Source organism: Nannobrachium achirus (assembly GCF_963921795.1).
Source record: "Nannobrachium achirus genome assembly, chromosome: 16".
Classification (NCBI taxonomy): domain Eukaryota; kingdom Metazoa; phylum Chordata; class Actinopteri; order Myctophiformes; family Myctophidae; genus Nannobrachium; species Nannobrachium achirus.
In genome coordinates this window covers 9,298,509-9,323,791 of record NC_137823.1, presented here as the reverse complement: position 1 = coordinate 9,323,791, position 25,283 = coordinate 9,298,509, and the positions used below count along the sequence as shown (strand labels likewise).

Genomic DNA, 25,283 nt, shown 5'->3' with positions numbered 1-25,283 from the left:
TCATATCAGGAATATTTGAATGTTTTCTTGTTCTTTCCTTCCATTTATATTCTTCTTCCCTTGCCTGAAAACGAACATGATTCCACACAATGTTTCCATCTGTAAAGGCCCATTCCCACTTGGCCAGATAAACAGATACAAAATATCTGTCTCCATTCAAGTGGGTGGTAAGATACAGATACAAATGTCTGTCACAGATATTTTTTTATCTGTATCGTACCATCAACTTGAATGGAGACAGATATTTTGTATCTGTTTATCTGGCCCAGTGGTAATGGGCCGTAACCTCCAATCCCTTTTCAAATGTCCATGGCCACAAATAGCTGGTCTACAAGCTCACAACTGGCTGCGTTGTGAGCAGATCTACAAGGTCCACACACGTGTTGTGAGCTTGTAGATCTGCTGTTTTGTTTTTAATTTGAAGTAAATGGGATTTTGAAACCTGAGAAGCCAGATAGGCTACCGTTGAAAATGAAAGGGGGGAGACGAACATGGAAACCTAAAGAGAACAGGCTAGGTATGGTAGGCTATATTACTCATATATTTAAAATCACGTTTAATATCAACCAAATAAACAAACAAATAAATACAATAGCATTGTAATTAGGCAATATGATTGGGGTCTTCCACGTTTTCAGGCCGGGGACCCCCAAACTGATGGGGAGATGGAGCAGGGACCCCCTACCACCTCGTAGGTTGGGGGGGTCGGGGCTACGACATTTTTTAACATGTAGCCTACAAGTTATAGCGAGCAGGGTGGCCATACCACTACCATTTCTAAACATACTACTTATTAACTGAGATCCAATGTCAATAATATCAACAATCTGTCAATTGCATAGTAATCATGTATTCAAGCTATTCAAAATGGATAGAATCATGATTTATTTTTTAACAAATGTGGAAAATGGCAACAAAAAAAAACTTTTTTTTAGCAACAATTTCGCGGACCCCCTGCAGTACCTCCGCGGACCCCCTAGGGGTCGCGGACCCCTGTTGAAGACCTCTGTGATGTAACATAGCCTACAGCCTACAGATCCTTCTAAAACAGCAGAACAAATCATTTTCTTCTGTAATAGCTGTAATATAATTCAAAATCTAAAACTTTTATTCTAGATACACCTAAAGTGAGATATTCAAAACGTTTTAGTTTTTATGTAGATTGTTATTCTGGAAAACCAAAATTCCATATATCTCAAAATATTTGAATATTGAGACCACCTCTAAACAAGGATTTATAATAGAGAAATGTCAACTTTCTGAAGTCAGAGTAGCTTGAAGTCCAGTGTGAGGTTTTCCCAATGATTTGGGGTGCTATCAGTCTTTTATGGATTGAGTACAAAGGGACCACAATTTAAACAGCCCAAAATCATTCTTGTGGTTTAAATCATTTTAGGAGACCTTTACACATGAACTGTACTGTCCTACTTTTTTCTTATGCAAACTTCTAATAAAGTATTCAATCTATCAATCAATTAAAAAAATCTGTGGTGATTAGGGGTGCTATCTATTTTTTTTAGAGGTATCTCTATAGCATGCCCTACTTGGAACTGAGTTTTCTTTTTAAGAAAATATATTTGACTATGATTGGGGCCACATAAATGATCATAATGTAGTGGTTATTGGAAGTGGAACATATAACATAAGTCTAAACTCTAACCCAATCTTATATTCTATATTCTGTATATCCACTTAATCCGTAGAGAAGGGGGAAAAACGTACAGATGATGATTATAATTGGTGGTATGTTTTTTACTCTTTAATATCCTAAAATACAAAAAAATAATAATAAAAAAAAAAGAAAAGGTTTTCATTTGATATCACACTCACAGTCACATTATGGGTTGCATTATAGGACTAATGTAGGCCTGTCTGTGTGTGGTAGAGTGGTGCTGCCATCTGGTGGCACAACACTAACACTAAAACTACAACATCAGTGAGGATCCATTGTATGTTTAAACCACTCTATAAATCTATCAATATCACATTAATCTCAGCAGTATGTCTGTTACTTTGAAACAAGTTAATTAAAATAGTGTTCGTGTTGCGGGCTTGTGTTGTGGGCATCTGTTGTAGACGATAAGTTGTAGACAGTTTTGTGGTCTGTTTACTAAAGATCTATTGAAGACTTTATTAGAAGTTTGCATAGGAAAGGCAAGGGTACAGTTTCATGACGGTACAGTTCACTGGTACAAGGTCAACTAAAAGGAGATCCTAGAAAAGCACTTGGCTTAATATTTACACAGGAAATTATAAACATTGAATGACGGATAGAACACAGTACTATGCAGTAGATAGGCCTATATATATATATATATATATATACACACACACACACACACACACACACACACACACACACACACACACACACACACACACACACACACACACAGTACTAGGTAAAAACAAAGAAGGGTCAGGGCCAGGGGAGGGCTGCCGCCTGTAAGTGTCAGGGCGATTTTAAAGGATGCCAATAAGGATCCACACTCCACAATCTAGAGATAGAACGGCCGCACCAGCACCTACTAATTTCAAGTTGCTCAGGAGCATCCAGATTAAGTACACTGTTCAGTCAGTGTTTCCGGGGGGCTTGGTCTGTTGTAGTCTTCTTATTATAACTCTATGGTTGGTTGTAGTTCGTTTGGAGCGTTGGCTCCATAGAGTTATAGGTTGGCTCCACTGAAAGAAAACTACAACCACGACGCTGCTCTCCTATTGGCCCATGCCCTGCCCGGAAAAGTTCAGCAACCTTTGAGTCGTTGGATTCTGATTCTAGAGAGAGACAAGAAAGAACATAATGACGACGATGTTTACTTTTATTTCACGTTTTTTTAAACCCTCGAGCTGAGGAGGAGAAGACATTTGAGCTGAACAAGATCAAGTGTCTTTAAAGAATAGCGAAGCGGGTAGGCGAGTAAGTAGACCTTATTTCAACTATTAACTCTGTTAACTAAAAGTCTAAAAAAGTGAAACTACTGTCCAGTAAAACTTTTATTTCCTTTTTTTTTTTTTTTTTGTCTGGTTAAAATCAAGTTGTAGTTGTTTCTTTATCTAACCAGGATAAGAATGAGAAGTCTTTTTGTGATTTTGGAATGTTTCCTGAGCACGGAAGATCACCCGCCTATTTGAAGTGAGCAGCACTAAGCTATCAGCAATAAGACTTCCGGTGGCCGATCTGTTCAGAATAAGAGTACCCCTGAAGCCATTGAAAAATCGACTAATTTGCACATGATATGCACATTTAGAATATAAGTTAAGCATTTAAACACATTCAACTCAAACTATGTTTTAGTTTAAAAAAGAAACGTTTTAATAGCATAAGAAAATCTAAATGGATAGCCTAAATGCTGTTCTCTGGGTTACAAATTGGGCGCTGGCTGGACAGGAGACGGCTCTTTGCGTCGGCACTTTGGACACACGCACCTGGGTAGTGGAGGATGAGACCAACTTTCTATTGTACTGCCCATTTGATCATGATTTAAGAAAACATATACACCTCTCTGGCTTAGCAGAGAATAAAAGAATACAGACAAGGTTTTTAAAGAATATACCCTTTAATTAGGATACTCATTGCTCTAATAACAGTGTGCACTTTCACTGGAAAGGAAGACATTACCATTTGGTGGGGTTACTTTAGTTTAATAATCACAGTTTTTATCAATTTACTGTGTGTGTGTGTGTGTGTGTGTGTGTGTGTGTGTGTGTGTGTGTGTACACTAATAATAGCAAACATTATTCAAACAAATCATGCAAAACTGTTCAATTAGTGCAATTAAACAGTGCACACTTTCACTGGAAAAGAAAACATTACCATTTGTATGTAAGGTGCACTGAAAGGTTACTTTAGTAGTTAGATTGTTGGTATAGAACAAAGTTTTAAAACTATATTTTTTATAGTTATAGTGCTCAGTGTGGATGGCCCTTTAGCCATGCTTATGTAGTGATGCATTTTGCAGCATCAGTGATGCGTTTTGCATCATATGATGCAAAATGCATCACTAGTACATGCTGAAATACTAAAATATCTCAAAACACAGACTGAACACAAAAAATAACTAGGATTGTGTTGATCGTGTCCCAAACAACAATAAAATAAGATAGGGTTGTCCCAGAGGTGAAGTGGCCCTTTAATGTAGAAATTATACCAATTATATTTTTATTTGAATGAAATACAATCACTGAATATACCTTTAAGGTAATTAGTAATAGTAACTAGGCCAGGTGTTGTGTATCAACAGCCAATTGATAGCTCTTCTATGGGATTACAGTAGAACGAATGTAATTGGAATGTAATTAGTTATGTTAAGTGGCTTTTAATAGGTTGCATTCCATGAATTTCAATCTGAAAGAACCTGGAAAATGTTTGAGGACATTTAGAAGTACACTAGTATAGAGACATACATCATTCATGCATTTTATTATATACATTGTGTCTTTTACAAAAAAAAAACATTATTTACCACAATTTTATTTTGAAGGCTGGAGCCTGGCTTATTGCTGCAAGCTCCCAGCCCGGAAACGCTAGTGCTGCTAACATCACAGAGCTTTGGCACCCCATATGATGAAAACATAATAAAAATTGTGTTATTCTTTAGTACTGGATTTGTGCTGAAATGTGCCGTAAATGTTATAATTTGTGCTGGTATCATTCTTTTGTTATTCTACATACCACCACTGTTCTGCTCCTATGTTCTACTATTAAATACTGCTGCTCTACATCTTTGAATCTCTTTCCATCTTTACTTCAGTCAGTAAAACCATAGATTATTATAAAGCCTGGTAGTGACACGAAGTTAACGGCACAGACAGAGAGGCTTAACTCTAAACCAAGCCCCTTATGGAACCATCTTTTTAAAATGCATTATTTTTGTCATAAACCGCAGCTTATTTCCGGGTTGTGTCTGTGGTGTCTGGCAGATTTGCCAAAAACATATTCCCCAAATCTATCTAGGTCGTCCTCAGACGAGCCCTCCATCGTTGTTTCCAGTCATCTCGGTTCTCCATACATCTGGCCAGCTCATTGGTGTTCTGTGTCCCTACGTCTTCCTTGAGTATGTCCACGTATGTTTTTGTGGGACGTCCTCGCGGCCGGTGCCCGTGTGTTGGCTCCCACAGTACCAATTTGCTGGCTGGAAGCTCCTGGTGTCTTTGATAGAATAGAAATAGAATTTGAATTTACCCATATTTGTCTTATGGATTTGTATTTTCAGATCGTTGTGCACGCTCCCTCTGGTGTTGTGGCTGTGTGGGTGTCACTAACTTTTTTAAGCGGGTACTGAGGGGATTGAGGGCAGATTTGCATTGACTCATTTGAAATTCATTCACATTTTTAGTTGTTTAACCCTGTCTTCAATGCTGAGCCATCTTAGGCTAGCAAAATGTGTGGGAGAAACCAGGGTCCTGGGCTCCAGATCGAGAAGTAGTTGAATCAGTTTGTTTTGGGAGGTTTGGAGCTTAGTCTTTAGTGGCTTTTTGATGTTGGAGTACCAGGAGGTGCAAGCGTAGTCAAAGTGGGACTGAATGCGGGCCCCAGCAAGAGTCCCGAGGGCCCTTTTGTTGACAAAAGTGGAAATTCTGCCCTGGAATCTTGTTCTTTGATTTATTCATCATTGTTTGCCATGCTATCCCCAGACAGGTATTTGTCAAGAATACAGCCAAAATAGGTAATTTCTCCCTTGCTAGAGATTACTGTATCATCAACCTTGACCTTGAAATGTTTATCAAAATAGTAGACTGCATTCATTTAGGCTCCTTTGCGTCTTAAGTGCGGCTGAGCTGTAGGCACAGGCTCACATAAAGCCAGACCCTGTTTGGGAATACATCAAATCAAGCACGATGTCCTATGCACCATGGATGGACATCCCCTTTTCAAAATCATGCAGTAGCCTTGCATTATGGCTTTAACTAACAGTTTCAGGAAAGGCATGAAAATGTACTCACGTTGGCTCTTAACAGATAGGTGGGCTTTCCATTATGTCTCCACTGAAGTAACGCAGACTGTAGTGTATGCAGTACAGTATGTCTGTTCGCAGAGTGTACCCTTTTCATCATTATCATTAGTGGCCAAGGCCACGAAGTGGCAAATGGCCACTTATTGATATTGGACTTTCCCATTATTATTATTCTTCCGCCACTTTTTCTCTAGCGGCTAGACCGTGCAGTCGCTTTTTACAAAACTCGGCAGTATGGCAGAGGACTATGCCAAACGGCTAAAACGCGAAGCTCGCAACAATCGGCCAAAGGGTGGCGCTGTTGGAAGCCTTTGAAAAATTCCAACTTTGAACAGGTAAAGCTCATGCTCTGTTTCAGATCCAGCCATGAAACCTGTATACACTTATGCGTCTCCTCATGCCGAACAACTTTTACACTCTGACTTTTGACCTCTGACCTTTACCTCTCCCACAATTTTGAATTATATGAAAAACAGTCAAAATCTATCTCCTCCTGGGATTTTCGCGTAACGTGCGCAAAACTTTTTTTACATGAACTTTGGACCAATACGGTCATCGCACAGCGGCCGGATTTCTTTTAAAGCGAAACATTATTTTTTAATAATTCACTGTATAATGCCGTTTCATGCAAATTATTCTTCTGCCTCTAAATCATACATGCAAAGTGACACGTTCATGGCATTTGGCAAATATGTAGAGGGTTAGTCCAAATATCACTGAAAGCAATCTTACTCCAATTGGCCAAAGGGGGGCGCTATACGAAGCGTTTGAAAACTCAAACTTTAAAGGGGCTTAAGTCATGCCTCGTTTCGTTTGAAGACATGCAACTTGCTTACACGCGCGCCTTGACTCAAGCGGAAGACATCTGTGTCTTTGTTAAGTAAGCTCCGCCCTTAGATTTTCCGCCATTTTGAGCAGTTTGTAAAACACTTAAACCCGCTTTTATTCCGGAACTTTCGCGTCACGTGCACAGAACTTTTTTTACATGAACTTTGGACCGATATCGAAAGATCTGTCACATCGGATTTTTTAAAAATTGAAACATGCTTTTTTAATAATTCAATGCATATTGCGGTTTTATGCAAATTATTCTTCTGCTTCTAAAACAAACATTTAAAGTAATATTTTCTCACTGTGAAGAGCTGTGCATAGTTCACCTGGTATGGTCTTTGTCTATCATTCCAGAGGTCCCCTGTTCAAGCCTTACCTCACGCATTTAAAATGCATTTCATAAAATTCTGCCGTGAAAATCCTGGTATTGCATCCAAACATGGCAACCCAACCAAACATGGCAACCTTCTTAAGCAAGGGTATAAATAGTGGTTGAGTTGTTGCCACTCCGCCCCCTCTCAATTTGTTTGGAAGCCGCATGCTGCTGGTTGCTGACTACAATTCTACATTCTGTGCCCATCTACTCAGTGGTGAGTTGCGATGGTTTATTGTCAATGGCTTGAATGGTTGGTTTGGCTAGTTTGATCTAGCAAAAAGGCATGGGATTTCCTCATTGTGCTAAAATGCTAGCAGTGCAAACAAATGCAGATCCACTGCTTGAGTTTTGATTATTCACTTAAGTGAATGTATTGAGTTTGTTTTGAATTATCTGATTTGATTTTGAAGTAATGACTGAGTTTCTTTATAAAGTAATGATGTTTGAGTGCATTCATTTATTCATTTATTGTTTCAAACCATGCAGGGGAAGCTCAGCCTCACACCTGAAGCCCAGCTGACAATCAGCTGACAATCAGTACCAGCTCCCAGATTGCTTCTTTGGATCCAAAGAAAGGCAGTGTAAGTGAGTTCATTATTCTGAACTGTGTGGAACGGGCGGATTGAACACCTATTCTCTACCTTGTGGCTCAACTGTAATTATTCTGAAGCTCACCTCATTTTTCTCTCCCTCCCCCACCTAGGCTGGCTGGAAGATAAATAGATAAGCTGCTAAGTTGATTATTGATGTGTTTTGAGTTCAATGGCAAGCTTGTAGATCAGCAGATTTGTCGACTTTATTTTGTTTTAAGCTTGTAGATCGGCTGATTAGTTGATTTTTTTTGTTTTAGTTGTTTTGCCTGTGAACTGAATCTAATTGTTTGGTTTTCAGAAAAACTACATTTCCCAGAATGCAGCAGCTAAGATGGTTGCTTGTTGGGCGTCGGCCGATTGAATCCATCTGAACAGAACAGTTTGAGCAAAACAATGCTGAGTTGAGGAGGCTGTGTGCTGCTCTGTTAACCGGTAAGACTGTTTGCTTGTGTTTTGTATAGTCTCTTTTACCGTTTTACTGTGTTATTTTGGTTCTATGGTTTACAGTGAGAATGTGTTTTATATTGTCAGGAGTGTTTAGTTGTGGAGGATTGCCTGTGTCCACTATTGTTTGGGGTGTGGCCTCATCTCTTTCTTTAATGTAAGCATTTAACTAAAGAGATGTGAGTATTATTGCGACTGTTAGGTCGCAGTTACTATCGAAACCTCCACCGGCTGTCACTCTGTCCGTGTGACATCATACTTTTGCCCTATTCATATCTCCGCTACCATTGCCCCTATCCATGCCAAACTTTGCTCACACTCCTTGGCTGCCTGATTTCTCATATGGCCCTCCAGCGCCACCATGAGGCCGATTCTTGCAAAAAAAAAAATCAACGCTGCTCCTACAGATTTTGGCCTAAAATCACGCAAATTGGATGGCAAATCACAACCTCCAAATCAGCAGATCTGTTGACTTTATTTTGTTTTAACTTTTGTAGATCGGCTGATTAGTTGATTTTTCTTTTTCTTTTTTATATCCAGGCCCTGTTTTTTGCATGTGAACTGAATCTAACTGATGGCTTTGTTTGGTTTTCAGAAAAAACTACATTTCCCAGAATGCAGCAGCTAAGATGGCTGCTTGTTGCAATCAGTTTGATTTGTCAGCACCTGGCCGCAACACAGCTTCTCCGAGTCAGGCAATCCAAATGTTTTTGCTCTTAACCACCGAGCTCTGCTTCACTGTGTAGCTGCATGGCTCTCGAAGGGACTCTTCCATCGAGCAGTAAGCAAAACTCCACTATGTTCTCCTCTGTCGCACGTTTGCTCTGTATTTTGCCACATTGCTAATGGTGGTTCTATCTGTTCCCATTGTAGGCAAATTAGGAGCTGCATCTGAATCTTGGAAGAGAAATGGCATGTGTTAATGGAAGCAACGGCATACTGTGAAACATGTGTTTCGAATGTAACCCCTGTTTGTTAAGTTCTGGAAAGAAGCATGTTTTGAGTTAAAAGCCCCAGTTTTGGGAAGAACTTTATTTCATGTTTTAGGGGAACGCCCCATTGAATAAAACAACGCTTATTGCGTTTTCACCTTGAGAACTGTTTCCGTGTGCTGGTTTGGGTTCAGACTTCACAATACTTAATGTTTAAAAACTTTATTTGAAGAAGTTTACTACCTGTATTATTTGAAAACATTGTGATTTAAAAGACATGCCTGAAAATGGCTAGGTTGTTAACCCTCTGTTTTGAAGGTTTACAACCTGATGACCAACTCTTCAACAAAGACAACTAATGAAAAAGTTGGAAAATCAAAAAGATATTGAGTTAAAACCTTGAGGAGTTCTTTGGAACTATTTTATGTCTGTTGCATATAGTCTTTTGCATACATGTTGTGTAGAGGTCAATTTGTGCTTTTACCAATAACTATGCCGATTTGTGTAAAATCGGCAGAGTCTCTGTCATTTACAGCGCCACCAGAAGGCCGAAAACGCATTCTTCGATATTACTCCTTCAGATTTTATCCGATAATCACACAAATGGGCACACAGTATCTCTACAGTGATGTAATCATGACAGATTTGTCCAATATATTCTATCTAATTGGCTAACATTGAATTCCAAGGTTTGCAGGATTGCTCCTTTTTGAACAAAATGTCTCAAACGCAGCCTGCTGTGTGAGATTTTGCACGCACATTCCCACTAGGCCAAGGAACAGATGCCACCCTTCTCACATTGGCCTGTTATAGCGCCACCAGCGGGTCAATTTTTGCAAAACCCATTTTTGGAACAAAATGCCTCAAATCCTGCATGCAGCGTCCGATTGCCGTGAAAGGCCCAAGAACACGTGGTACCCTTTTGACTTTGGCCTATTATAGTCACCACTAGGCCAAAAAAAACACCTGACCTGCCGGAGACCTGTTCGGAAGAACACTGCTTCTAGTTTTTCTTTGATTTCTTCTTTGCTTTCCCTTGATGCTTTTTTGCTTTCCTGCTTTTTCTGCCTTGGCCACTTTATCGCTGCTTGCAGCTATATTTATCCCTCTTTCTGCAATGGTCCAAAACAGAGCTACAACTAAGTGACACGTTCTGACAACTGGAAACCTATATGATCTAATACTGTAGGTTTATTGTTTAGCCTACATCAATAAGCCTCTCAAAACCAATTATATAGATGGCTTGTTACGACGCATAACACGTGTGTGTTGCCTACGCAAAAGAAATCAGAGATACAAGTATGATAGAAATTAATTAATGTTCCACAAGGATGAAGGATTTGAAGAGTTGACAAAGATTTATTCAAAGAGGCAGAAGTTGAACAGAGTAACAGCAGTAGTAGATCCTTTGAGGAGCAGGCCTCCTGGCCTCTCCTGTCAGCCCCTCCGGGCACAAGCCTCTCCTGTACCATTCTCATACAGTTCTTATAGTCCATTCTGACAGAGATGCTATTATAAACATGTTCTTATAAGGATGTGTACTAAAGATAAAGACAACATACAGATAGTTACACAGGGTACAGATTTGCTGACAGAGTGAGAGAGCAAGCATAGGTGGGGGAGAGAACTCAGCTGTTAGATTGACAGCTGCAGGTACATCTAAAAGAGTAAGTAGCCTTGTGAGATTCTTTAGACCACATACACATATTACACATTTGTAATACATTTGTTACACTATAAATATTTCTACCACATTCCATCCTTTTTCTTTTGTGAATGAATAATCTATTCATTTACATACAACAGGATATTTATAGAGTGCCAAATCAATAGACATTTCAGACAATTACATGTTGATATAGCAATTTATCATTAATTCACTATTCCCGACTTACGTTAATAGTTAATACTTGTGCATGACTTTTACGTGGATTAAAATCGTCTGGCTACGTTAATAATCACTTCACAACTTTTACATGCATGGTCAATCACAGTTCAAACTTGACTTGTACTTGGTATCTTATGTTTTATATAACATTACCAACTGGCTTGCTTGTTTGCACTGAAATATGAGAAAGTTAGAATTTAGTAAATGTGAATCTATATTTGTTTGTACTTTGAAGCTCTGTTTTACAAAATCAAGAGCCTGCATGCACTCCCGTCTGACTCAAGTGTTTTCCTAGAGAATATATTCGCCTGGTTACGGTCAATATGGGGGCCAATATGGGGGCCAATATGGGGACCAGGGGGTCCCCGAGGGGTCCCCCACGCTCGGGGACCCCCGCGGACCCCCTCGCAGCCCGAAAAAACCCGGCCGAAACGGCCAAACCCAGCCCGTCCACCGCATCTATAGCGGATACCCAAGCTCGAAAACGCTAAAGGCGCCTGCTCAACCGCCGTTTGGGCCTCGGCCTCTGTACCCACGGGACCGGCTCGCCGCCCCGCACGCGATGACACCACCGGGGACCCCCGCGGACCCCCAGGGCCGGCCCCAGGCCCCGAAAACCGGGCCTGTGGACCACTCTGGCCGGCGCCTGGCGGGCCTCCGAGCGCCACTGCCCGGGGACCACCTCCAGGGACCCCCCGGGGCCACCAGGCTCTCCGTTGGGCCTGAACGTAATGAAGCTAGCGTTTGTTTAACATGAGTGGTCTGCCATGCAAGTGGAATCAAGTATCCCAAGCCAGCTCAGGAGGGGGCGGGGTGAACGCGGCGGGGCGGAGTGAACGCTGTCGCTCAACCGCCGCGTTAACCCCGCCCACCGCCGCGTTCACCCCGCCCCTGGCTGACAGCTGCAATCAGGTGTGTCTCGGCCAGGTCAGGCCACAGCTTTCTCAAGTAATGTCTGAACAACACGCACTGCGACTTCAAACACGCAGTGCGACTTCAAACACGCAGTGCGAGTTCAAACACGCAGTGCGTGTTCAAACACGCAGTGCGTGTTCAAACACGCAGTGCGACTTTGAAGTCGCACTGCGTGTTTGAAGTCGCACTGCGTGTTTCAAAGTGGCACTGCCACTTTGAAAAAAAAGACAATAACACCAAATTACAAAAATGTTCCTCAAAAAGACAAAGTAAAAAAAACAAAACAAAGTCAATACATAAAAAAACAAAAACGTTCCTGGAAAAAACAAAACTAACACCAAAATACAAACTGGTTGCTCAAAAACAAAAAGTCGATACACGTCCCTTAAGGGGCTCCGTAGAGTGTAAAGTAGTGCCAAATCGGGGCAAGCGATAGGTACATGAAGTTAAGGTTGTGAAAATTGTGCTGAATTTTAGATTTTTGTGTGTTAACAATCGTGACAAACTGTAAGAAACACATTCATTCATTCATTCATTCATTCATTTTTTTAACACTGTTCCTCTCTTCAGGTTCACCATGATGACAGCTAAAGAAACAATATCCATGAGATCAAATCTCCACGGGGTAAGTAATTGATAGAAGATTAGATGGGGTGAACTATCCCTTTAACGTGACTCCACCAGGTGGGGTGGTATTGAGTAGCATGAACTGTGGTCTGGTTAGTTCTGGAGCATGTATTGTAGTGTACCATTGTGTATATTAAGTGCAAAACCTTGAAATCTGTCTTTTTCTGCTTTTCAGGATGATCAGTACAAGTTGACCAGCAAACCTACAGGACTCTGCGTGATCATGAACAATGAGAACTTTCACAAATCTCAACTAGCTAGAGCTGGAGCAAACCAGGATGCTGGTATGAATGTTTTTTGGATGCCATGGCACTTACTCTCTGCTCTTACTGTTGGCTGTTTGTAATGTTGGTCATCTACACAGGAGTGATTCTCAATCTTTTCAGGCCGCGACCCAGCAACTTGAACTGGGACCTCCCCCCACCCCACTCCCCCACCCTGATGGAATGTGGGAGTTGAGGCATTACATTCTGTTTCACTCAGTTCCATGGATACATATAGTGAAAATACCAGATCTACTGGCTCACAATTTCCGATCAATTACACATCCCATTAAGCCTTGAATTCATGGAGATGTTTTTTGTTTTTGTTGCATTCCTGAGCCAATAATTGATAGGAAATAAGTCATATTTTGGGTGAACTACTCCTTGAACCAGTTTTATAGTAGGTTGTTGATTACTTTTGATGCCGCAATGGTCTTTTTCTTAGAAGTCCTTCACTGTCCCCCACCCCCCCATGACTACAGTGGTCATAAGATTAGGGTGACCAGACGTCCCCAACACCCCAACTTCACCACAAAAAATTAGAAGTAAATGCTATGCTCTAATGGTAGTGTTTCTTTGGAGGCTGAACTAACTATTGAGTTGTGTTTGTTTGCTTGTTTGTTTGTTTGTTTGTTTGTTTTCCTGCCCTGTAGTTGATTTGGCGCGTACATTCAGCTGGCTGGGCTTCAGAGTGCTGCTGTATAAAGACCATACCAAGATCCAAATGGAGGTGACTCTGAAACTCCTGTCGTCTCTGGAGAACCCCGGTGAGCTAGTGAGGTACAGGGAAGATATGATATGGGAATGGATCGGAGACGAGTTCACCAACACCAATATCAACGATGACGACCTTCCGCAGCACGGAGACGCCTTCGTCTGCTGCATCATGAGTCACGGGGACAAGGGTGGCGTCTTTGGGACAGACATGGGCCGCCTCTCCATCGATGACATCACTGCGACGTTCAGTGGGGATAAATGCCCGCTCCTCAACCAAAAGCCCAAGGTGTTCTTCATTGAAGCCTACCAGAAAGAGATGGAGGGTCAGCCTGGGGGTCAAGCAGGCAGCCTGGGGGTCAAGCAGGCAGAAGATGACGGCGTGCCTTCTTGTATGGTCGTGGAGGCGAAGGCAGATATCCTGGTCGCCATAGCCACCGTGGAGAATCATGTGGCGAGGAGACACGCGATAAACGGGGCCTGGTTCGTGCAGTGTCTGTGTAAACGACTACGAGAGCTTTGTCCCAGGTAACTGTCAAAAATGTCTAACTACTGAAAAAAAAAAGAAAAAAAAACATGTGTTTTTATGTGAGTGGTTCTCAAACCTTTCCATGTCAAGGACCCCCAAAATTACACGTATTTGGCTCAAGGCCATAGTATTCGGCTTGCAAGTTGAAGCGATATAGGAAGAGACTTGAAGAGAAGGTTCATATGACTAAACCCACACTTTCTAAGGAATGCTAAGTCAAACTTGATCAACAATAATTATGTTTACATTTTCATACTTGCCTTCATTGCTGCATGTACTACTAGTTTAAAGTTGTTGGAATGTTCTAAGTGTGTGTGTGTGTGTGTGTGTGTGTGTGTGTGTGTGTGTGTGTGTGTGTGTGTGTGTGTGTGTGTGTGTGCGTGCGTGCGTGCGTGCGTGCGTGCGTGCGTGCGTGTGTGCGTCACAGAGGTAAAGACCTCATGACCATTCTCTGTAAGGTCAATGACGACGTGGTCAAGAAGGGGCCGATGGTTGAAGCTAAGACCACACTCAGGAAGAATCTGGTGTTCGCGCCAGAGACTGTCTATGCAGGTTTGTTACTGTGGCCTGATACTACCTAACGCATTAGAAACTGGGGACGATTATAGACTCAGTTCCATGGATACATATTGTGAAAATACCAGATCTACTGGCTCACAATGCTTTTTGAGCTTTTGATCTGCTATTTACACACCTTTTCCCTCTTTAATTGACTATTTGGTCAATCTTTAAAAGAGTAGTTCACCAAAATAATAATAATAATAATAATAACAATAGTTAAGCCGTACACGATAGGGAGTTCCAATAGACAAATATAAGCCTCGTGTACAATATAGGCTCGAAGTACACGCAAGCGTACACGCCCCCATAGTTATAATGGGGCGTGTACGCTTGCAACAGGGTGTCGTGTACGGCACCTGTGCCGACTACAATTTCCCAATGGAGGGCAGCAGAGAGCCATTTGTTGAGATCTAATAGGCCAATCCACATGTTTTACAGATCTAATTGGCCCATCCACATGATTTGTAGATCTAATTCCATCAGCAGTTCCATACCATGATTTGTAGCTCTAAATCCATCACCTGTCACATCCACATGATTTGTAGATCTAATTCTAAAACCAGTCACATCCACATGATTTGTAGATCTAATTCTAAAACCAGTCACATCCACATGATTTGTAGATCTAAACCATACCACAATTTGTAGCTCTAAATCTATCACCTGTCACATCCACATGATTTGTAGATCTAATTCTAAAACTAGTCGCATCCCCATGATTTGTAGATCTAATTCCATCGGCAGTTCCATACCATAATTTGTAGCTCTAAATCCATCACCTGTCACATCCACATGATTTGTAGCTCTAAATCCATCACCTGTCACATCCACATGATTTGTAGATCTAATTCTAAAACCAGTCACATCCACATGATTTGTAGATCTAATTCTAAAACCAGTCACATCCACATGATTTGTAGATCTAAACCATACCACAATTTGTAGCTCTAAATCTATCACCTGTCACATCCACATGATTTGTAGATCTAATTCTAAAACTAGTCGCATCCCCATGATTTGTAGATCTAATTCCATCGGCAGTTCCATACCATAATTTGTAGCTCTAAATCCATCACCTGTCACATCCACATGATTTGCAGATCTAATTCTAAAACCAGTCACATCCACATGATTTGTAGATCTAATTCTAAAACCATTCACATCCCCATGATTTGTAGATCTAATTCCATCGGCAGTTCCATACCATGATTTGTAGCTCTAAATCCATCACCTGTCACATCCACATGATTTGTAGATCTAATTCTAAAACCAGTCACATCCACATGATTTGTAGATCTAATTCTAAAACCATTCACATCCATATGATTTGTAGATCTAATCCATACCATAATTTGTAGCTCTAAATCTATCACCTGTCACATCCACATGATTTGTAGATCTAATTCTAAAACTAGTCGCATCCCCATGATTTGTAGATCTAATTCCATCGGCAGTTCCATACCATAATTTGTAGCTCTAAATCTATCACCTGTCACATCCACATGATTTGTAGATCTAATTCTAAAACCATTCGCATCCACATGATTTGTAGATCTAAATCCAACGGCAGTTCCATACCATAATTTGTAGCCCTAAATCCATCACTTGTCACATCCACATGATTTGTAGATCTAATTCTCAAACCAGTCACATCCACATGATTTGTAGATCTAATTCTAAAACCATTCCAATCCCCATGATTTGTAGATCTAATCCATACCATAAGTTGTAGCTCTAAATCTATCACCTTTCACATCCACATGATTTGTAGATCTAATTCTAAAACTAGTCGCATCCCCATGATTTGTAGATCTAATTCCATCGGCAGTTCCATACCATAACTTGTAGCTCTAAATCTATCACCTGTCACAAAGGCTCTGGTGGGCTGTTTTGGGCTCTGGTGGGCTGTGCTGGGCTCTGGTAGGCTATACAGGGCAGTACTGTAGTATAGCCTAGACATGTTCATGTAAAACTATTGGCCGTGTACACTAAGGCATGTAGAAACTAGGGCCCGTGTACACAGTGGATAATCACATCAACGAGGAGCTACAGGACTGGCGGGAGCCTTGAGCAGCCCGGTGGAGACTGCTGGAGTCTGGTGCAGTCCTGTGCACCCTGGTCTGGCCTATAATAGCCGGATCAAGCCTACTGTAGGCTAGTGAAGCCATCTAAGCTCTCCACTTCCCTAATCTATTCTCCCACTGTGCTGGACTTGGATGTGCTGGGCTGTGCTGGACTCTATCAGGCTCTGGTGGGCTGTTTTGGGCTCTGGTGGGCTGTGCTGGGCTCTGGAAGGCTATAATAATGGGCTCTGGTGGGAATTAGATCTACAAATCATGGGGATGTGAATGGTTTTAGAATTAGATCTACAAATCATGTGGATGTGACTGGTTTTAGAATTAGATCTGCAAATCATGTGGATGTGACAGGTGATAGATTTAGAGCTACAAATTGTGGTATGGTTTAGATCTACAAATCATGTGGATGTGACTGGTTTTAGAATTAGATCTACAAATCATGTGGATGTGACTGGTTTTAGAATTAGATCTACAAATCATGTGGATGTGACAGGTGATGGATTTAGAGCTACAAATCATGGTATGGAACTGCTGATGGAATTAGATCTACAAATCATGTGGATGGGCCAATTAGATCTGTAAAACATGTGGATGGGCCTATTAGATCTCAACAAATGGCTCTCTGCTGCCCTCCATTGGGAAATTGTAGTCGGCACAGGTGCCGTACACGACACCCTGTTGCAAGCGTACACGCCCCATTATAACTATGGGGGCGTGTACGCTCGCGTGTACTTCGAGCCTATATTGTACACGAGGCTTATATTTTTCTATTGGAACTCCCTATCGTGTACGACTTAACTATTATTATTATCACAGTGGCTTTTTCCTTGACCTTTCGAGTTAGGAGTGTCGTAGAGACACGAGACCGGGTTTGTTGGATTCAGCGTCAAAAAGTAAGTCAGAATAAGTGTATTTTATCCGAAAGAATGTGTAATCGTGTTGGTGGCGTGCAAATTTCGTGTCTTTTTCGCAATCGTAAAGGGTTCAAATTGTCGGAGAGACACGAAACCCATTCCATCGGATCAGGCATCCTTCAAATATGAAAAGTGTTTCCTGCGTGAAACAAACGTTTTTTTTTAGATTTTTTTATTGATTTTAAGGACAAAAATCCGGGTTTCGGTGTCTTTTTCGCAATCGTAAAGGGTTCAAAGTGTCGGAGAGACACGAAACCCATTCCATCGGATCAGGCATGCTTCAAATATGAAAAGTGTGTCCGGCCTAAAACAAAACATATTTTTTAGATTTTTTTGTTCATTTTAAGGACAAAGGGCCCGTTTTGACGCCTAAAACGACCCTTTCCCTTGACCGTTCGAGTTAGGAGTGCCGTGTACACAGGATCTACAGAGCTGGCTGGAGTATGGAGCAGCCTGGTGGAGTCTGGTGCAGTCCTGTGCACCCTGGTCTGGCCTATTCAAGCCGGATCCAGCCTACTGTAGGCTAGTGAAGCCATCCAACCTCTCCACTTCCCTAATCTATTCTCCCACTGTGCTGGACTTGGATGTGCTGGGCTGTGCTGGACTGGACTCTATCAGGCTCTGGTGGGCTGTTTTGGGCTCTGGTGGGCTGTTTTGGGCTCTGGTGGGCTGGGCTGGGCTCTGGTAGGCTATACAGGGCAGTACTGTAGTATAGCCTAGGCATGTTCATGTAAAACTATTGGCCGTGTACACTAAGGCATGACTTCTATGTAAACCATACTATATGGACAGTTTTTTTCTGCATGTCACTATGATGGAAAGCATCTTCAGCCTCACAATAACCATATTGAGTTACCACATGATTTTGTGTGCACGCCACAGCCAATAGTTTTACATGAATATTTCTAAGCTATAGTACAGTACTGCCCCATACAGCCTAACAGAGCCCAGCAAAGCACAGCACAGCCCACCAGAGCCCAATACAGCCCACAGGAGCCCAATAGAGCTCCAGCACACCTAAGTCCAGCCCAGTCCTGCCAAGTAGGAGTATAGACCAGGGAAGGGGGGTAGTTAGATGTCTCCACCAGGCCATTACAGGCTGGACCTGGCTTGAATAGGCCAGACCAGGGTGCACAGCACTACACCAGACACATCACTGTGACATCACAGGTGATATCATAGGTGACATCACCTATGTAAAAGTCCATATATGGGTATTCCCAGAATCCCTTTTATGCCCATGTATGAAGATCCCTGATGTCATTGATATATACTATATCACTGGCCAGATGGCCAAGACATGGCCCATATCTGTGTGGCTGGTTCAGACAGGGATCTCCATGTATGGGCATAAAAGGGATGTACTATATACAGTACATGGATCTCCATATACAGTATATGGGTAACTGGTCCGATATACATCACTGGCCAAATGGCCAAGAATTGGCGCGACCTTGGCAAGGTCGCATGTCGCCCTGAGGCGTCTTACTAGTAATAAACATTATTTGTAGAGCACCTTTCATGACATGAAATGCTTAACAAGGCTGTACTTGGTCTCCACTTATGTTTTACTTCTACATCAAACCTCTTTGCCTAAAATAGCCGGACTGCAAGCTCAAGCTTTTAGATCTGCTATTTCCCTCAGAATAGGGGTGTAATGTACACCGTTCCCGTCACACAAAGATTCTGTTACAACAGAACTAAAGACGTTCCTATCACACATTCTGTTACAACAGGGCCCCCTGCAGTAGCTCTGAGGACCCCCTAGGGGTGCCGGACCCCCTATTGAAGACCCCTGACCTATCCCATAAATGGTAAATGGTGCATTTATATAGCACTTTTATCCAAGGCACTTTACATAGATTGTGCACTACATTCACCCATTCACACACACATTCATTACATTCACCCATTCACACACACACATTCATACAGCGATGGCAGAGGAAACCATGCTTGGCACCAACCTGCTCATCAGGAGCAGTTAGGGGTTCAGAGTCTTGCTCAAGGACTTAACTCAGGGGGAGCCCGGGATCGAACTGGGAACCCTTCGTGTTCTAAAGACGGACCAACATACTATTATGAGTGTGGGCAGATGTAAACAGGCATACAAGACAACACTATGTGGTGTTTCTAGTTCATGGCAGGGCCGCTCCATTTGGTTCCATTAGTACACTCTGAGTTACATATACCCATATTAGGGTCCATTTGGTTCCATTAGTACACTCTGAGTTACATATACCCATATTAGGGTCCATTTGGTTCCATTAGTAGGGTCCATTTGGTTCCATTAGTACACTCTGAGTTACTTATACCCATATTAGTGTCCATCTACACCAGAACATGCCTAGGCTATACTACAGTACTGCCCTGTATAGCCTACCAGAGCCCAGCCCAGCCCACCAGAGCCAAAAACAGCCCACCAGAGCCTGATAGAGTCCAGCACAGCCCAGCACATCCAAGTCCAGCACAGTGGGAGAATAGATTAGGGAAGTGGAGAGTTTAGATGGCTTCACTAGCCTACAGTAGGCTGGATCCGGAGCAATAGCTTGTAGATCGGCTAATTGAGTATTTTCCATATTTCTTTTCCCGGTGGCGCTGGGGTCCCTGGGGGTCCCTGGAGCTCCAGGGGTCCCTCGGGCCCAGGCGGTGGCCCTGCCGCCGGGGACCCCCTGGGTGCCGTCCCCGTCTCTCCCGGTCGCTCCGGGGCCGAGTTAAAGCCTTTTTAGCGGACTGCAGTTGCAGGGGTCTGCCACTAGGTGGCGCTCTATGAACGGCCGTCTCCGGGCCGCCGAGGCGGACGCGTGGGTACCGGCCCCAGCTCTCCCGGTCGTTCCTAGATCGAGTTACAGCATTTTATTTGCGCTGCAGTGGCGGGGGGTCCTCCACTAGGGGCGCGACCTGGTGCGTCGTTCCGGAGCACCAGGAGTCGTGGTCCCGGGGAATTCCCTGTGAGCAGCCCCTTTGGGGGGATCATTTGGTCATTTTTTAGCTTTTTGGCGGTGGTCCCCGGGGATCCCCGGAACTCCAGGGGGTCCCTGGCTACTCTGCAGTCCCAGGCCGAGGCCCCAAAGTCGGACAGGAGCGGAGGTGGTCCCTGATCGGTAGTCCCCGGACTCTGCAGTCCGAGGCCCCAGAAACCCCTCAGGGACCCAGAGAGGTCCCCGAACCACACTTTGGGAACCAGCCAAGGACCCCTTTGAAACCCTGTAGGGCCCCCCAGAGGTCCCCGAACCACACTTTGGGAACCAGCCATGAATGTACTAGGCAGTTGTGAACCAGCCATGGAAACCCTGGGGGTCCCCAAACCACACTTTGGGAACCAGCCAGGGACCCCCTGGAAACCCGGGGTCCCCACCAGGCTGCTCAAGGCTCCCGCCAGTCCTGTAGCTCCTCGTTGATGGGATTATCCACTGTGTACACGGGCCCTAGTTTTTAGTCATGAACATGCCTAGGCTATACTACAGTACTGCCCTGTAAGTTAGGCGATGAGCATATGCTATTCCTTTGGTCTTGGTTGCAAACACACCAACAAAACACAGTAAGTCCAAATGGAAAACAAACACACTTTGCTCTGAGCTCAAACATGCTTCTCTCCTAGTGAACTCCAAAGAAAGACTGAGGCCACTTGGCAGGAGGCACTGATCAAAAGACAGGCACTAATTGACCACACCTGGCTTGGTGACCTGATTGGTAGGCAGGTGATGGTTGGTGTAGTAGTGTGTTGACAGCAAGGCTTATACAGGCCAACCAAACTGTGTCCCTGGCAGGTGCTTGTAGATCTGCGAGGTGCTTGTAGATCTGCTGTATTGGGTTGAGCCCCCCTCACCCAAAAAATATTTATGGAATAAATACATTAAATATATATGAATACGTGAAGGACAACTGCCTACATGCGGCTTACTTTGAATATGGATGGACAGAAGTTTTAGATTTTTACAATATGTTTGGAGCAATTTATTACAGATTTTATGCCCCTCACAAGTTTGGATCATGCACTGTACACGGGCAATAGATTGTGATTCTGTCTGTACACGGTGGGCTGTTCCAATAGCTTTGAAAATAGCCTGCCACACTGTGGAAATGTGCTTGAACTGCAAGATTCCTAGCAGTTATAATAAGGAACACATAAAAAGGAATAAAAGATCATCCAGACGGCTGATGGGCGATCAAGTGGCGTCCATACGTAGATGGGGTCCCAGAGAACATGCAAAGCCCACCCCCTTATTTTTCACGCCCACAGGATCCATATGGTGGGCCATGGAAATTTGGTGCCGTACACCAGCAATAGCACTGGTTGTCGTGTACGCAAATAACGATAGGGGTAATAACTAGAAAAGAAAATTTCGAAGAAATTTTAAGTGTGCCTGCAGCTCGCTAAGTGTGTGCAACCTTGTGTAGCGATTGGTGTTAGCATTAGCGTTAGATTTTTTAACATTAGCATTTTTTGCATTAGCTTTAACATTATCGTTTTTAGCATTAACCATTTTAGAATTTGTATTAACATTAGCTTTAGTCAAGTCATATGACACCACCCACGTGTCGACAACCGGTTCATGAGATACAGAGGCACTTCCTGTTTGGCGAAGGGCACTTCCTGTTTGGCGAAGAAAGCACCAATTAAGGTTAAGGACTCTTAATCAAGTCATATGACACCACCCATGAGTCTGTACGACAAACGGTTCATGAGATATAGCGGCACTTCCTGTTTGGTGAGGGGCACTTCCTGTTTGGCGAAATAGGCCCCAATTAAGGTTAAGGACTCTTAATCAAGTCATTTGACGCTACTCACAAGTCTGTACGACAAGCGGTTCACGAGATATAGAATCACTTCCTGTTTGGCGAGGGGCACTTCCTGTTTGGCGAAATGGGCCCCAATTAAGGTTAAGGACTCTTAATGAAGTCATTTGACGCCACCCACAAGTCTGTACGACAAACGGTTCACGAGATATAGGGTCACTTCCTGTTTGGCGAGGGGCACTTCCTGTTTGGCGAAATAGGCCCCAATTAAGGTTAACCCACAAGTCTGTCCGACAAACTGTTCACGAGATATAGGGTCACTTCCTGTTTGGCGAGGGGCACTTCCTGTTTGGCGAAATAGGCCCCAATTAAGGTTAAGGACTCTTAATCAAGTCATTTGACGCCTCCCACAAGTCTGTACGAGAAACGGTTCACGAGATATAGGGTCACTTCCTGTTTGGTGAGGGGCACTTCCTGTTTGGCAAAATAGGCCCCAATTAAGGTTAAAGCTGTACTGTGGAAGCTGCTCAACTAGTGGTCAGTAGCGGTATTGCTTTTTTCGTCCGTTCCGGGGGTCCGCGGACCACTGCGGCCACCGCGACCCCCGCGACCGCCTCCACCTCGCCGATACGAATCCATAGAGCCGAGTGGGGGTTCTAAAACTTTAGCGATTTAACAGTTAGGACAATTTTAAGATTTGTTTTATAAAAAAAGTTACATAGTATAACTTTAAGGACTCTTAATCAAGTCATTTGACGCCTCCCACAAGTCTTTATGACAAACGGTTCATAACGTAAAGCCAAATAAAGTTTCGGCCAATCAGGAGAGGGGGCGGGGCTAAGTTAAACCAATTAAGGTGAAGAACGAATAGAAAGACTGTGTGTGTGTGTGTGTGTGTGTGTGTGTGTGTGTGTGTGTGTGTGTGTGTGTGTGTGTGTGTGTGTTAATACATGCGTGCGTGAACCACACTTTGAGAACCATATAAATAGCCGATCTACAAGCTCACAAAGTTACACATTGCAACTTGTTGTGAGCTTGTAAATCATGTGAGACCACTGACTCAGCACTGTAATTTAAGTTAATAAGGAGCAGCTGGAGCACCTTTGCTTGTGAGCTATAGAACTAACTGTTTGTTCAAGCTATGGGCCATATCCATTGGTTTGAATAGGGAGCGCAAATGACGAACTGATCGCTTTAGCGGAAACACGAAAAGTCAAAAGCACATAGTCTCTGTCCCATGAGTGGCTGGAGACATTACCCTATGACTAACGATTTTGGTGTTAAAACGATCAATAATTAGCGCATGAGAGCGATTTATAAACGTTTGGGGGAAAATAAAAAAAATGGAAGGGAATGGGACCGTCTGAGGTCGCGCCCGGCACTCCGAGGGCCATAGATGAAATTCTGTAATTCTCTGTTTTATTTTAGTGGCACTGTACGAAACACGACGAGCGTGGCTACAAACGTGCCAAAAAACATGCATAAATGTTGAATATTTTGGCCGTGAGGACAATATATTCACAGAAAATCTGGGAACAAGAAAAAATCTCCTCCACTCTAGCAACACTCTAGGACTGGTTTTCCTGCCAAAAATACCCCCAAAATACCCCAAACCACTCTACCTTTGAGCTGCGATTGTGAATAAACCGTACAAAATTTTCGAATACCGTTTGAACCAGAGAAGTCCAAAAGCGTGTGAGCGTTTTTCAACTTTAAATCATGTTCCTACGTAAATGTATGCCAGAGTAATGAAGCTATAAAGTTTAGTGAAAAAGTGAAAATTTGAAAGTCAGATCCCATTCATTTTCTATGGGATGAAAGATTTATGAATAAAGTTAAATATTTCAAACAGTATAAACTTAAAAAAATTCTAAAAGAACAATGAAACTTCAAACCTCGCTGAACATTTCAAAGTTGGAAGAACTATAAGAGCACAAAGAATGTGCGCCAGAAAAGTGGGCACTTTTCTACATCCCCCGTACACTCCCGTTATAAGGAGGAAAAGTAAAAGTTTAAAAGTTAAATATTTCCAAAAATATGAAATATTTTAAAAAGAAAATTACAAGCACACATCACTGTAGAAAGCTGAACATGTTGAAGTTGGAACGAAGTTTCTAGCGCAAAGTGTGTTGAAGTAGTAGGAGGACGAAGAAAGTGGGGGGAACCTTGGAAGAATAAAGTTGGAATAACTAGAAAAGCAGTTCCTGCAGAAACTGCGTGGGCTCGCTCGAAACTGCCGCAAATGTTATGTAATAGTAGAAAATGCATTTAAGCGCAAGGGTGTAAAGTACACAAGTCTGTGTCTATGGTATGAAGTAGTTATGTATAAATAGCATAACAAGTTCAAATGGAAATGTACTTAGAGTATCAAAAGCAAAAGTACTCTTTAAGAATTGAAAATGACTCATTATGAACTAGAAATCTATTTGAGTAGAAGTACTCAAAATACCAAGAGTAAAAGTATTATTAAAGTATCGAAAGTAAAAGTACTAAGAATTAAGAATTAAAAGTACTTATGAAGTAAATTCATATTTGAGTAAAAGTACTAAAAGTACTTATAATACAAAAGAGTAAAAATAAGTATATAAAGTAAAAGTACTCATTATGAAGTAAAACCTATTTAAGTACTCAAAATACCAAAGAGTAAAATATTGTTAAAGTATTGAAAGTAAAAGTACTTGTTAAGAAATGAAAAGTACTCATTATGAAGTAAAATCATATTTGAGTAAAATTACTCAAAGAGTAAAAATACTCAAAATACCACAGGGCAAAAAGTATCAATAAAGTATCAAAAGTAAAAGTACTCATTAAGAATTGAACAGTACTCATTATGAAGTAAAACATATTTGAGTAAAAGTACTCAACATACCAAAGAGTAAAAGTATTGTTTAAGTATCGAAAGTAATCATTATGAAGTAAAAGTA

At 42.3% G+C, this 25,283-nt stretch overlaps 2 protein-coding genes across 3 annotated transcripts in view; both read left to right on the top strand.

Annotated features, from left to right (window-relative positions):
- Positions 1–2,795: 2,795 nt before the first annotated feature.
- On the top strand, positions 2,796–14,069 carry LOC308300774 (caspase-8-like; the record flags this gene model as incomplete). Its single annotated transcript, XM_080744675.1, has 4 exons — positions 2,796–2,917; positions 12,504–12,558; positions 12,736–12,844; positions 13,477–14,069. Exons 2-4 carry the CDS (start codon positions 12,511–12,513, stop codon positions 14,067–14,069), a joined length of 750 nt encoding a protein of 249 aa, XP_080600801.1. The 5' UTR covers positions 2,796–2,917; positions 12,504–12,510.
- LOC308300737 (uncharacterized protein) overlaps positions 13,955–25,283 on the top strand; it is a 40,168-nt gene continuing 28,839 nt past the window's right edge. For both annotated transcript variants that reach the window (XM_080744631.1, XM_080744632.1), the window contains exons 1-2: positions 13,955–14,065; positions 14,494–14,618. In XM_080744631.1, the coding sequence (XP_080600757.1) occupies positions 14,507–14,618 (112 nt within the window). In that variant the 5' untranslated portion in view covers positions 13,955–14,065; positions 14,494–14,506. The remainder of the gene's footprint in view (positions 14,066–14,493; positions 14,619–25,283) is intronic.